Source organism: Zosterops lateralis (assembly GCF_965231275.1).
Source record: "Zosterops lateralis genome assembly, chromosome: 9".
Lineage (NCBI taxonomy): Eukaryota > Metazoa > Chordata > Aves > Passeriformes > Zosteropidae > Zosterops > Zosterops lateralis.
Window position 1 is genome coordinate 325,929 of NC_139769.1, and position 13,496 is coordinate 339,424.

Consider the following 13,496-nt stretch of genomic DNA (forward strand, 5'->3'; position numbering starts at 1 on the left):
GGTGGGCAGGGCTTTTATCCCGGGATATTCCCCACCCGGGAAGAGGGATGTTTATCCCTCCTGCACGCCCAGTCCCCCCTGTGCGGGAGCCCTGGGGGTTTCCCTCTCCTGGGGATCCAGGCTCGCTGCTCCAGGGCATTCCCGGCAGGTGGAAATGTTGAAAGTTGTCAAATCAGAACAATTCTAACGAGTATCTATAAATGCATGAAGCCTGGCCGCCTGCCTTGGCTGGAGCCCCCCAGGAGGGTCCATGGAGCCTCAGCCGAGGTGACAGGGGGGTTTAGAGTTGTCCCAGCCTGGTGCTGGCTGCCCAGCTCTGCTGCCCCAGGCTCTTCCCAGCTCTGCTGCCCATCTCTGCTGCCCCAGGCTCTTCCCAGCTCTGCTGCCCCCCTGGCAGCCCTGGGCCCCTTTGGGCAGGCACCTGCTGGGCTGGGGGTGCAGCAGCTTCAGGCACTCAGGGCTTGGTGGGTGCAGCAGACTCAGCCCCACACCCTGGGGGACTGTAACTGTATTTTTGAGTAGGGAAAATATACTGGAATGAGCAGGACTTTGAGTGGATTGGTGCTGTGAGTCGCTCCAGATCAATATCCACGGAACTGGAAACTCAGATGGGATCAAGTGGTTGCCGTGTGTTTGCTCCTAGAGACACTCCTGTACTAGAGAAGCTTCCCTTTGTACATCCAGTCTGCACACTCGTGCTGAGGGCTGTCAGAGGTTTGTGTTTTCTGTGTCCATACCCACACCTAGTTCACTCAGGTCTATTAAACACCTGTACCAGTCTGTGCAGCTCCTTCCATCTGTGCCAGTGCTTTAACTGCAGGAACAGCCCCTGCCAGGGCAGCAGGGCCTGAGCCTCAGTGTCTGTCTGTGCTTGCCAGAGGGCTGACGGATGTGGGGCTGAGTGTTTGTGCCTCTAAAGTGTTTGTACCTTGTGCAGGTACCTCCTGCCCAGGGCTGGGGGTGTGGCCACACCTGGGCTGGGGATTCCAGGTGAGCAAAGACAGGGAGGGATGCAGGGATTTGCCTTTGCAGAGATTCCCTGGGAGCCCCCCGGGGGCTGCAGGAGACCCAGGACAAGGAGAAGGCCTTGATGGACAGAGCAGCGTGACTGCAAGGAACTGCACTGCTGACAGTTCATTATTGAACATTCTGGAAAGATTTATAAGTGACACTTATGTGGATGGTTGTAACAGTTGGAGGAAAGAGTCCTGTGGTTAGGAACACATACGTGGACTTCCAAAACATCAGTGTCCCTGTCATTTGAGCAGGCAGAAGTTTGGTAATAAGCAAAATCAGGGAAATGGATAATTGTATAGGTTTGGAAAAGCTTCCCAAGGTTCTTTCTGCTCTCCTATATGGTGCTAATTAGTAATTAACTTCAAAGTGAAAAGTAGGCTGCACTTAGGGAAAAACAAGATGTGCAGCAAAAAGAAAAAAAGACTAATTATTAAAGTGAGCATATGTGAGCAAAGCAAACTATCCAACAGTGTTGCCACTGGCAAAATCCATTCTTGGCTCGTTTCTAACTCCCTGAAGTGTCAGGAGTTTTCAGCTGCCTGTCACTGGCTCCTGATGGTTGTGTCTCAGACGTGTCTGGCACAGCTGGAGCCTGGTGACATCCCCAGCTGAGGAGATGCATCTCATCAGTTCAAAGTCATGCCAGCTGTGCGCTGCAGACACAGGGTGGGAAGAGTTCACAGTCCAGCTCCTGGGGCTGGGCACCAAGCCCTGGCATTGCTGGCAGAGAGGGGAAGGGTGACTCACAGACACCACCGAGGTGCTGGGTGTGCACAGCACGGGCAGCTCATCCTTCTGTCTGAAACGAGGGCTGTGAGGTGGGCTTCAGGCTGGGAATTGCCTGAGTGGTTTTGGGGCTCAGCTGCACAAACCAGACATGACAGACCCCTCTGCCTGCCTGTTGGGGCTGAGCCTCTGAGGTGGCCCTTCTGTGGTGTCCCAGCTGTGCTGTTCCATCCTGTTCTGTCCTGTGCTGTCCCAGCTGTCCTGTGCCACTCTGTGCCAGCACTCCTGTGCTGTGCCCTGCTGGGGAATGTTGGGACCTGCTGCAGGGATGCTGAGCTCACTTCTGGCCACTGCCCAAACCCTTGTCTGGTTGGACACCAGATGGTTTTAATCTGGATCACCTATTGCTGATATGTTAAACAATTCAAAATACCACTACAGCTTCCAGGCTCTGGCAGGTCTCCAAAGCAGGGTAGGAACCCTCTTAGCATCTCATTCTTGGTAAACATTTCGGTGTGTTGGGGCTTCTCTGGGAACAGCACAGACTATTTGCAGTCCCACAAACTGCTTTGGAACATGGCCTACCCATTTACATGTTTGAGAGCTTTTGTTTGTTTTATTAACTGATCACTCCTATGAAACACGTTTTCCCCCTGAGCCTGATTTTCTTCTATAGAGAGCAATTAGAAAAGACATTGTTTCCTTCAAGGAACCAGTAATTTTAATTTAATTAGTATTAAAATTTTAATTTAATTTTTAAATTTAAAATTCTACTACTGGAGTAATGGCAGGTGTGTCAGAAGTGTTGCCAGAGCCCACCACGCCCAGCCCATGTCTGTCACACTGCTCCAGGCCTCAGTGCAGACCTGCTCCAGGGATCACAGCTGCAGGAAAACAACCCTCACTGACATCCCAGAACCCTGCCGTCAGTGGGAAACACTGATCCCTGCTCAGCTCTGCCTGGGCCACACACACAGTACTGCAGATAAATATTGTTAATCTGAAAGAAGACCCCAGAAAATAACAGTGTGATTAACTCTGTAATTGCTTCCAGAGGGAGAGTTCAGCTCCTGCTGCCCTGCCTCTGCTCTCTGTTTCCGTGCCCCGTGGTCAGAGCTGCTCAGTCAGATGACTCAGCTGAGGGAGACGCAAAGGCAGCAGGCAGGGCAGGGACGTTTGTCACCACACTCAGGCTGGTCACTGCAGGGATGGCAGGGTGACACTCATACCCGTGGTGGGGTCGGTGGCAGGGCTGGGGCAGGGGGCTGCTCCCCCCTCAGCTGCTGTCCTCAAAGCTGCTGCTGCCACAGGAGTGGAACCTCATGGTGCTCAGGGGGTCTGACACGTACCCTGCAGGGGGGCACAGAGGGGGGTGCAGCTGGCACAGAGAGCTCCTGCTCCGCAGGGGCAGCGCAACCACCTGTCAGTGCCCCCTGGGCCCGGGGAGCCCTCAGCTCCTCACCGTTCTTGTCCACGGCCGGGTACTGGAAACTCCTCCTCATGTCATCCAGAGACAGCCCCTGGCAGTGGGGCTGCCCCGTGCTGCAATTCAAACAGGAGCTGTCAGTTTGGGTGATGGAGATGATGGCACATCTCCAGACCACGGGAACTATTTTTCCAGAGTGGAAGGAAAGGGCTGCACCATGAGACATCAGCCTGAGGCCTGACCACAGCAGGTGAGTAAGGAAAAAACAAGAATAAGTCATGCAGTGAGACCATGACCCCCAGGGATGCTGCACTCAGTTACCCTGCTCAGATACCTGCCCTCAAACACCCCACTGGGGCCTCACAGCTCTCTCTGGGTTGCCACCCTGGAAACAACCCCAGGCATCACCCCAGGGTCACTGACATGTATTTTACATGTCACTGCTAAAGGTCCTTGCAAATACATTTCTCAGGCAAGGAAGATGGTGGAATTATCTTCCAGTCGTGGGCCAAACCCACTGTCCTGCCAACACGTGCTTCATCCCTGATCCCAGAGATGAGAGTTGCTGTGTTTGCCCTTGAAATCAGTTCTCCCAGAGGCAGGTACAATACCTCATTAACAATAAAATAATATAGAACCCATTGTGTCCCTGCCTTAAAAACCATCAGGAGTTTTTCTTACTGTTCTGTAGCTGTGCAATGAGCGACACCCAGCTTTTGGGATGTGCCCTGGCACGACCAGTCCCAGGAATCCTGACTCCCAGAGACCTCTGTGAGGCCCTTCCTCACACACCTGCCTCTGAACCTGCTGGGAGGCTCTGGATTCTGTCTGTCCCTCTGTCCTTCCCTCCCCAGCAGGGCCCTTTGCCCTCCCTGCGGCAGCCGGGGCTGTGCTGGACGGGGCGATGGCAGGGATGCTCTGTGCGGGTCCTGCCCGTCCCCTCCAGCAGCACAGCCCCTCCCGCCCTGCAGCCCCCCCGGAGCCGAGCAGAGCCCGGGGCCGTACGCACCCCTGGGGGGCGGCGGGGAGGGCGCGGGCGTTCAGCGCGTACTCCAGCTCGAAGCGGGTGCGAAGCGCGGCCACGTGGCTGCGGCCGGGGCCACCCCGGGCCACCAGGCAGTCCGAGGACGAGGAGGGCGACAGCGACCCGCTGCTGTTGCTGGAGGCTGGGGACATCAGCTGCGTTGAAAATGATAAGGGTATTGTTGTGTTTACAAGTCCTTTCTCGTCTGTAAGTTTGTCCCGCTTTTCCGCGGAGTTTTCCAGCAGCTCCAAAGCCACCGCTGTCCTCGGCTGGTGATGGTGTTCCTGTCCCCACCTCCTGTCCCTGTCCCCTCCTGGTGTCCCTGCCCTCACCTCCTGTCCCTGTCCCCTCCTCCTGTCCCTGTCCCCTCCCGCTGTCCCTGTCCCCCCCCGCTGTCCCTGTCCCCCACCTCCTGTCCCTGTCCCCCCCCGCTGTCCCTGTCCCCCCCCGCTGTCCCTGTCTCCCCCCACTCCCAGCCGCACACACACACACAGCTCTCCCCCCCGGAGCTGGTCCTCACCTCAATGTTGCACAGACACTCCTCCAGCTTTGTGACGACTTCTGAGAACTCTGGTCTCCCCTGAGAAACAACAGGAAAACCTGAGCCGGGTTAAAAAGGAAGGGGGCAGGTGTGGTGTGGTTGGATTGACACCCAGGAAAGGGATGAGTCACTGTCCCCATCGTTTCCCCTCCCTGAATTGGTGTCAGAGCTGTCAGGGTCAGTCTCTTTGGGGATCTGATGAAAGCTGCAGTTCAGTGCTGAGCTACAGCATGAAATGTGTGTGCGTGTGAGCTTTAGCTGCAGTCCATCTCTTTTTCTGTAACAATTCGCTTTGAGCTAACAACACACAAAAATACTATCAGTAAATGGTTGGCTCTGCTCTTCAGGCTGATTTTCTCTTTGCCCATGAAGAGGAGCTCAGACACAGCAGCAGCAGCAGTGATGAGCAGTGGACAAGTTCCTGCCCATCCTCCTCCCTCCCCTGTCCAGGAGAGTCGCACTTAACAAAACGAAATGTTTACCTCTTTACAGAGCTCAGCCCTAGGCCCTATGGCGAATTCTCTGGCTCTAATTAAAGCTCACAAATCCAATTAGCCAATGAAAAAGGCTCCTCGGGAGATGCTGCTAATCTTCTAATCACCAGTTTGCCTTTAGAAACAGCTGCTGTCAAAAGTTTCTGGGAAACAGATGTTCAAGTGCTTGATAAACAGAAACAGGGACACGGCACAGGGGAACCAGTTTACAGCCTGGGATGAGCCTTGAATGAAATTAAAGACAAATAAAAGGATATATTTTCTAGTTTGGAGGCATTTCATGGCCATCCAGCAAACCCCCTACAGGTTCACTCCATCTTCTGCCTTTTTTTTTTCTTTAAACTGAGGAGACCTTGTGGAGAATTTTGACTTGTGAATGCCCATTGGGCCCCCAAACTCATCAGTTTTCCATAAGAAATGGTAGCAAAACACTTTTAGTAAAGCAAAATAGAGCCTAATAAAGAACGGTGTCCCTGCTCTTTATTAAATTTATTATTAAAGCAAAAAACTTTTAATAGAAATAGTTTTGACAAGTTTTTGCTCATGTCATGTGCAAAGTTCTGGCCATCCATGGGCTGACTGAGCCATCAATTGTTTTATAGTTCTGTCCTGAAGCTCTAAAACACTGGCAAGATGAAGGGACATTGGAGTCACACTGATGGGTAACAAACTGCACTGGGACCCTGAAAAAATGGTTTCTCCTTACAGGGGCTGAGTGGCTGTGGGAATGCTGACCAGACCCAGGGACTGCACCCACCTCTGTACTTGCCTAAGTCAGCGCTTTAACATGACACCTGATTAATAAATTTAAAACGAATGTGTGCTACATTCTGTCATTAGCCATTCCTTACAAAAATCTGAGAGCAGCAAGGAATTTTTCTACTCATTCTGTAACAGCTCAAGTCGTAATCAGCATTACGTGATTCATTAAGTTTTGTTGAAAGGCTAAATGTTAATTTACTTTCCTCCTCAAGCCCCCAACTCTCCTGTATTTCCTGACACCCCCCATTATCTGCCTGGGGCTGTTCTGCAGGGGCCCTCCCATGGACAGTGTGATTTTGGGGGTGTCAGCAGAGCAATGTGCCCATTTCCCTCTGCCAGGGCCACTCACCTCAGGACAGGCGTTCCAGCCCCTCATCAGCAGGGCAGAGATGGGCTTGGGGATGGAGTAGCCGATGGGTGGGCGGATGTGGTGATAGGCCATGTCAGCTGCTGCTGCTGCTGCAGGGACAGACAGGCACAGACACCGTCAGCACCCACGGGGACACCCAGGGACACCCCTACCCACTGCTGAGGCACCTGTCAGCACCCACAGGGACACCCAGGGACACCCCTACCCACTGCTGAGACACCCGTCAGCACCCACAGGGACACCCCTACCCACCACTGGGACACCCATCAGCACCCACAGGAACCAGGAACACCCACAGGAACAAGGAACACCCATCAGCACCCAGTCACCCAAACCCCAGGGACACCCTTACCCACCACTGGGACACCCGTCAGGTGTGGATGGAAACCTCCTGCTGAGCCATCCAGCCAGTGAATAAAGGAGGCCGGGTGCAGGCTGGAGGGTAAAGGAGGCTTTTGCCATCAGCCCAAGGGCAGACTGCTGTGCCCATCACCACAGGCCCACCTGTGCTCACAGCAGGGAGGATCTCACTGCCAGAGGGGGCTGAGCCCTCCCTCCTCACCTGTGCTGGCTCTGAGCATCCTCCAGCACTCCTGACCTCTAACAACCCTTGTCAGACATGCAGGGTCACAATCTCAGGAGGGCAGCCCTGGAAATGTTGCTGTGCTGTTGCACACCCCCTTCCTCCCCCGGTGTGTGGGTGCTGTCCTGGGCCACACCAAGGGGGTGTACCAAGGAATGGCTTTGCAATCCCAACAACTGTGTGAGACAGACACCCTGCAGCCAGAGTGCCTTGTTCCTAATCCTAGACCAAGATAAGATGGTTCTATGCTTTCCACCAAATGCAGTGTCTTAACACTTAATAACACACTTCAGTAAGACTCTGGTTAAAATTACACAGCTTAGCTACTTCTCGAGTTCAGAGAAATTTAAAGCATTAATTCACTGAGCACGTTACCTGGTTTGAGGTGAGCGAATGGAATTTCCCCTGTCAGCAGCTCCCAGAGGCACAGGGCGTAGCTGAAGACGTCGGCTTTGATGGTGTACCTGGTGCACTGGGTGAACACCTCGGGGGCCATCCAGCGCAGGTTCTGCCCCAGGACACAGCACCCACACATCAGCACTGTGGCTTCCTCACACCACCACCCATTCCCGTGTTTGCACGTTTGTTTTCCTTTGTTTCCTTATTTCCTGCCTCCATCACTCCACGAAACAATCGGTGATCTGCCAGGAAGAGCTTTCACCTGGCTGGCAAGGTGTGGTCAGGGTGTCACAGGGCATGACATGTACCTGCTTTAGCTTGGCCTCAGCTCCACAGAGCCAGGCTGGGCTGGCTTTGAACATCACAGCAGGGTGAGAACAAAAACAGAACCCCAGGCTCAAGGCCTGGAGACCACATCATATGGTGTCAGAGATATATGCATGACTGCCATATAATGGGAATTAAGTACTGGCAGAAGTAAAAGCTGACAACAGCTGCATTGGGCCCTGCTCTCCTGGGGTCTTGCTGCCCTCTGCAGACCCCCAGTTCTGAGGCTGCCTCACAAGTGACCCATCCCTCCCTGGGGTGACAGTTCAGGGTGGGTTTTCAGAGTCCTTGTGCTCCTTACTCTGCACCCACACACTGAGTGCCACTGCAGAGGGTTAAAGAGCTGGTTGCCAAGGCCTGGGGCAGCACCTCCCACCCTCTGGCACTGCCCACCCCATCCCATCCCTCACCCATCCCAGCCCACATTAATGGCTGGGGTGATGTGACCACTCCTGGCCGTGGAGTGGCACACAGGACACATCTGGGCTCAAACCCATGGAAACAACAACTGGCTTGTAAATCTGCCTGTGAGCAATGGGCTGTTGTGAAGAAAAGAACTGTGAAATAAGGGAACCAGTGCTGAGTAACTAATTCCCTGTTAGAAAAAGGAACCACCTGCCAACAGCATCTGAGTGGGGAAGAGGGGATTAAAAATAACTCTTTAGTAAGGAGTTGGAGCTATAGAGCTCCAAAGACAGCCTTATAAAGCATTGGTTTATGCTGCAGATGTTATATATTCCCTCATCTCTGCTATTAAAGACAGAGGAAAAAAATAAAACCAAGACAGACAAACACTGAGAGAGATGAAATACTACACCAGTCCCTCTTTTCCAGCAAACATTTCCAATGTCTTCCTCTCCTAAACTGTGCCTGCCTGTCTGTTTGATATTAATTGCATGGAACAAAACAAGAAACAAACCCCAGGTTGTTTTGTCATGTTGTCTTCATCCAGGGATTGCAGAAATCGAGATTCTGAAACAGCAAGAAAAAGAATTACCCTCAGGCCAATACAGACACACACCTTATTATACAAAAGTCCTACCTTAGGTACAATTCCACAGGACCCTCTCAGACAGCACATGTTTAGTTTTAGAGAATTGGGGGTTTATTTATAAGTGTTTCATAAAAACTCCTTACCTCCAAAATCAGCAACTACTGCGTGCCCATCCTCATACAGGAGAATATTGTGACTGGGGAAAAAACAAACAACTGTAGGTAATTGTTTGATAGTGTGTTAAAGATGGTGAAAATGTTATAGTTTTTGGGTCATAGCTAAACATTTCAGTTTAAATCACCTCCTTGGGTGGCTAAATGTCTATAGGAACGTCTCATATTTATGGTTAGAAAGTACCTGTTACCCCTGAGAGGGCAAACCCACCTCTGACTGATCTGCAGCACCAATTTTACCAGGTAACAGTTCTAGGACAGAGAAAATTTAAGTTCTCCCAAGCAGGACTCCTACAAATCACTGTCTTTGAGATTTCCACCTTCACCTAAACCCAACCCTTGGGATGATAAATTTAATCATAAAAATGTAACCACGACTCTCTTGATTTATATTCTATCTGATTTTAGCTCTCATATGTACTTTCCATCAAAATATTGATGTGATTTCAGTCTGACATGTGGAATTGTTTTGAGACCCAGACCGTGTGCCAGATGAAAACATGAATCAAACACAAGGCTGAGCTGAGAGACTCCTGAGGGCTGTGCCCCAGGCTGGGTGTAGGGACACAAGCCATACAGACTTTGCAGTGGCCTTTGCTCAAATCTGGCCTCTGTCAGTAGGGACAGAAATTATCACCGTGTCTCCATGTGAATAAACTGCACTGAGCCCTCCCTCAACTTCAATCTATTCCAGGATTGGGTGGGCTTGAATAAATCCAACCCGACAGGTCAAGACACAATCCAGACCTCGGCTGACGGTTTTTGTGGAGGAGCAGAGAAATCAGCTGAAATTCTCTTTCTCCTCATGGCATGCGCCAGCCTTTCACAGAATCACAGAATCTCTGAGATTGGAAAAGAAACCTCCAAGACCTCCAAGAGTCCAACCTGTGACCTTGTCCCAGAGCACTGAGTGCCGTGTCCAGTTGTTCCTTGGACAGCTCCACCACTGCCCTGGGCAGCCTCTTCCAGTGCCTGACCACCCCTTCAGTGGAGAAATTCTCCCTGATGCCCCAACTTGACCCTCTCCTGGCCCAGGGTCTGCCAAACAGGGCTGAAATGTTCATCCTGGTGCTGAGTGCATTGATGGGCACATCTGAGAGCAGGGAGCAGGCTCTGGGTGGGTTTGCTCAGTCTGGCACCTCTAGGGAACAGTTACTGATTTTTACACTTACAGGGAACTGTACCCTTACACTTACAGGGAACACTTACTGATTTTTCAAGTAAAAAATGCACCCCACAGAAATAAGGCTTGGAAGGTAGATGCCTTAAAAATGCTGTTATTGCCTCAGGGGCACTTGAGAACCTCAGATGAACAGATACTCTTAAGCTTGTGCTTTGAGAAATGCAGCAAGAAAAATCCAGGCTGAACTGAGCTGGCAGAAGACTAACACTGAGTCCAGCAGAATAGAAATTAATTGTCTTCTGCTGAGGTCAGGCAGGGATTGCAGCAGTGAGGGCAGGCGTTGTTCTCTCCATGGAGGAAGACAAGGAGGTAAGCAGGAGGAGTGTGCAATGATCCTGGCCCTGAGAAAGGACACGGCTCTGGGCTCTGCCAGGCACGGAGGCCTCTCTCTCCCATGGCAGGTGACAGGCTCAGCACGTCCCTTTCCCAGGGACTTGGGCCATTAAAAGATCCCCCTGCTTTTCACACGCTGTGGGTGTGATGAAAAGCAGTGGATATTTTAAGATTTCGCAGGGGATATTTCAACAAAGAGGAGTCGCAGGCTCCGTCCCCATTACCACCAGGCTGCCATCCTCCCTTTCATCTCCCTCACCGAGCAGCTCTCACAAGTGTTCTCAGATAGTTTAGAGTCATCAAAAGCAGGTCAGTTGCTCAAAGGCTTCCTCCAGCCATGTTCAGCTGCTGTGGCTTAAATTAAATGGATACTAAAATGGTCTCTCTTTTATTAAAGTGTATAATCATCGTGGCTGCCATCCCTCACCACGGTGTAAGTGGTAATAAGTTGATGCACGTCACCATTTCTGATGGCTGTCAGAAGTGAAAAGCAAAATAAAACTCCCAATTATTCTTCAAATGGAAGGATAACCCCTTTTCCAGGGTAGAGAGAGACACGAAAGATTAATTTTCTCCTCTATTCTGTCAAGCTATATTGCGGGTTTATTTAATGCATTATGTGCAGTGCATTAGACTTCAGAACTCACAAAGGTGGTTTTGAGTTATGTGAAAATTTAAGGTAAAAATTACAAGGCTCCTGTGAAGCCACTGGCAAAACTTAACATGGGATTTTACTCTTAGTCTTTCTCTTAAGCTGTTGCAAAGATTTTCATCTGGTAATTGTGCCTGTGGGTCGGCTGGGGCTCATGCTGCAGACACGACTCCTGCTGCTGCCCTGAACTCTCAGAGGTTGAGCTCTCCCAGCAGCAAACCTCAATGGCACCAACAAACCCAGAGTGCATTGTCCTCTGACCCTCACAAACACCTTCTGTGTGAGCCCTGTGGGGCTCTCTGGGAAGACACTGCTTTGGGTTTTCTTTTGTGGAAATTGTGATTTTAAATCCTTCAGTGCAGAGCTGCTCTTCTGATGGCCACCAAGGCGTGGAGCTGCCCTGTGAGGTCTGAGCCTTGTCTGCCCTGTCTGAGCCTTGTTTGCCCTGTTTGAGCCTTGGCTGCCCTGTCTGAGCCTTGGCTGCCCTGTCTGAGCCTTGGTTGTCCTGTTTGAGCCTTGTCTGCCCTGTTTGAGCCTTGTCTGCCCTGTTTGAGCTTTGGTTGTCCTGTTTGAGCCTTGGTTGCCCTGTTTGAGCCTTGTCTGCCCTGTTTGAGCCTTGGCTGCCCTGTCTGAGCCTTGGCTGCCCTGTCTGAGCCTTGGTTGTCCTGTTTGAGCCTTGTCTGCCCTGTTTGAGCCTTGTCTGCCCTGTTTGAGCTTTGGTTGTCCTGTTTGAGCCTTGGTTGCCCTGTTTGAGCCTTGTCTGCCCTGGGGCAGCTCCACAGGCTGCAGAGTCAAGCTCGGGGCTCTTGGCTCATGCCTCACTGCCTCAAGAGCAAGGCTCTCCCTTGGACCAGCACAGGTGTGTGTCCTGAGGGCCTGGGCAGGGATGCAGGGGTGTGAGGGAGGCTCAGAGGACAGTGAGGATGCCATTCCAGCCTGCCTGGCACTCTCGAGGCCTGGCAGAGCTCAGGACCGTGTTTTGGCTTTAGCAAAAGGATCATTTTCATCTCCAGTCCTGCAATCAGGACAGCTCAGGTATTTCATCTCCTGTTGCTGAAATATGCACAAGACAGTTTCCACAGCTGGAACAGACAGAACAGCCTTTCCCTCTATAACCAGAACAGATAGAACAGCTTTCCCCTCCATAACCAGAACAAAAAGAACAGCTTTCCCCTGCAGTTACCGGGGACCCAGTGCTCCCACTGGGATGCCACCAAAGAGATGGAGGAGTCCCAGTCCTGTGCAAGATCTCAGCTCCCAGGGGAACAATCAGAGCTGCTGTTGGCTGTAGCAAAGGAGCCAAGCAAACCCAGAAACACCAAACTCAGTGACTGTGGGGAATTTTACAGTAAGAGAGACAAAGCAAAGGGACGGAGATGAAGTGAGGAGGGAATGTGACCAAGGGGTCTTTGACAGCAGGGGTTAGGCTGAACCTGAGCACTGGAAAACACAGATTCAGAAAAACAAACAGGTGCAGGTAAACACTGGCAGCGACTGCAGCCCTCAAGGACAATCACAGTTCAGCAATTGTGACTTGTGGGGGTTTGTATAAAACCTCTGAGATTATTTTCAGTTGGGTGCTAATGAGACACTGGGGTTGCAGGAGACTGCAGGGTCCCCCTGTGGCTTTGAGCTTTCAAGTTCCCTGAATTTTTAGGTTAAAGAAACTGACCTGTTCAAATCCCGGTGTATGATGGGCTGTGTGAGGTTGTGCAGGTACTCCATGCCTTTGGCCACGTCTACAGCAATGATTAATTTAGACTGCAGATCAAGAATTCTGTATTTCGTAAAAAAAAAATAAAAGATTACTTGAAGTTAATAGCCTAGTTGAAAATTGTTCTTATCTCTAAATCATGGAATGTTTAAAATTGTTTTACATGCAAAATGTTACATAATCTACATAAAGTAAATCTATATATTGTAAAATAATGCCAATAACAACTCTGTGATCATTTATTAATTAACCTTTTACATCCAATAAACTGAACCAAAGCTGAATATTTCCTACTGTGTCCCTTTCACTGTTGCCCTGTGCTGAAATGAGCGTTTATTTACATCAGCACAGATTCCCTAAATTCCTCCAGGTTCTGTGAGCAGGTGGAGGGGGGCAATACCTCTTCTGCTCGTGGAGCAGGGAGAAGAGCGACCCCCCGGAGATGTACTGGGTGACAATGGCAAACTGGCTGGGGTCGTCCAGGCAGGCTCCCACAAACTGGATGACACAGGGGTGGTTCAGGCGGCACAGGATGGAAACCTCGCGGCAGAACATGTCCACGTCCGACTTGGAGCAGTAGGTGTTGGCTCGGTAACTTGCAGTCCACAGGAGGGAAAGCAGGAGGCAAAGGTGCCATAAAATGTGGGCCTTTGAAATACCCCAAACTAGGTCACCATCTCAGCAGGGTGGAAAAGCCTGACAAACTCACCGTTTGATGGCAACGATTTTATTTCTGCATCGCCCCTTATAGACTTTTCCAAAAGACCCTGAAACGGTT

At 51.1% G+C, this 13,496-nt stretch overlaps 1 protein-coding gene across 1 annotated transcript in view; it reads right to left on the reverse strand.

Moving 5' to 3' along the window:
- Window positions 1–3,019: 3,019 nt before the first annotated feature.
- LOC310912664 (serine/threonine-protein kinase TNNI3K) overlaps window positions 3,020–13,496 on the reverse strand; it is a gene marked incomplete at both ends in the record, with an annotated part of 28,605 nt that continues 18,128 nt past the window's right edge. Inside the window, 11 exons of the mRNA XM_083867406.1 lie at window positions 3,020–3,093; window positions 3,206–3,285; window positions 4,179–4,348; window positions 4,714–4,773; window positions 6,340–6,449; window positions 7,319–7,451; window positions 8,589–8,641; window positions 8,807–8,859; window positions 12,677–12,781; window positions 13,119–13,313; window positions 13,428–13,485. Coding sequence (XP_083723532.1) covers window positions 3,020–3,093; window positions 3,206–3,285; window positions 4,179–4,348; window positions 4,714–4,773; window positions 6,340–6,449; window positions 7,319–7,451; window positions 8,589–8,641; window positions 8,807–8,859; window positions 12,677–12,781; window positions 13,119–13,313; window positions 13,428–13,485 — 1,091 coding nt within the window. The remainder of the gene's footprint in view (window positions 3,094–3,205; window positions 3,286–4,178; window positions 4,349–4,713; window positions 4,774–6,339; window positions 6,450–7,318; window positions 7,452–8,588; window positions 8,642–8,806; window positions 8,860–12,676; window positions 12,782–13,118; window positions 13,314–13,427; window positions 13,486–13,496) is intronic.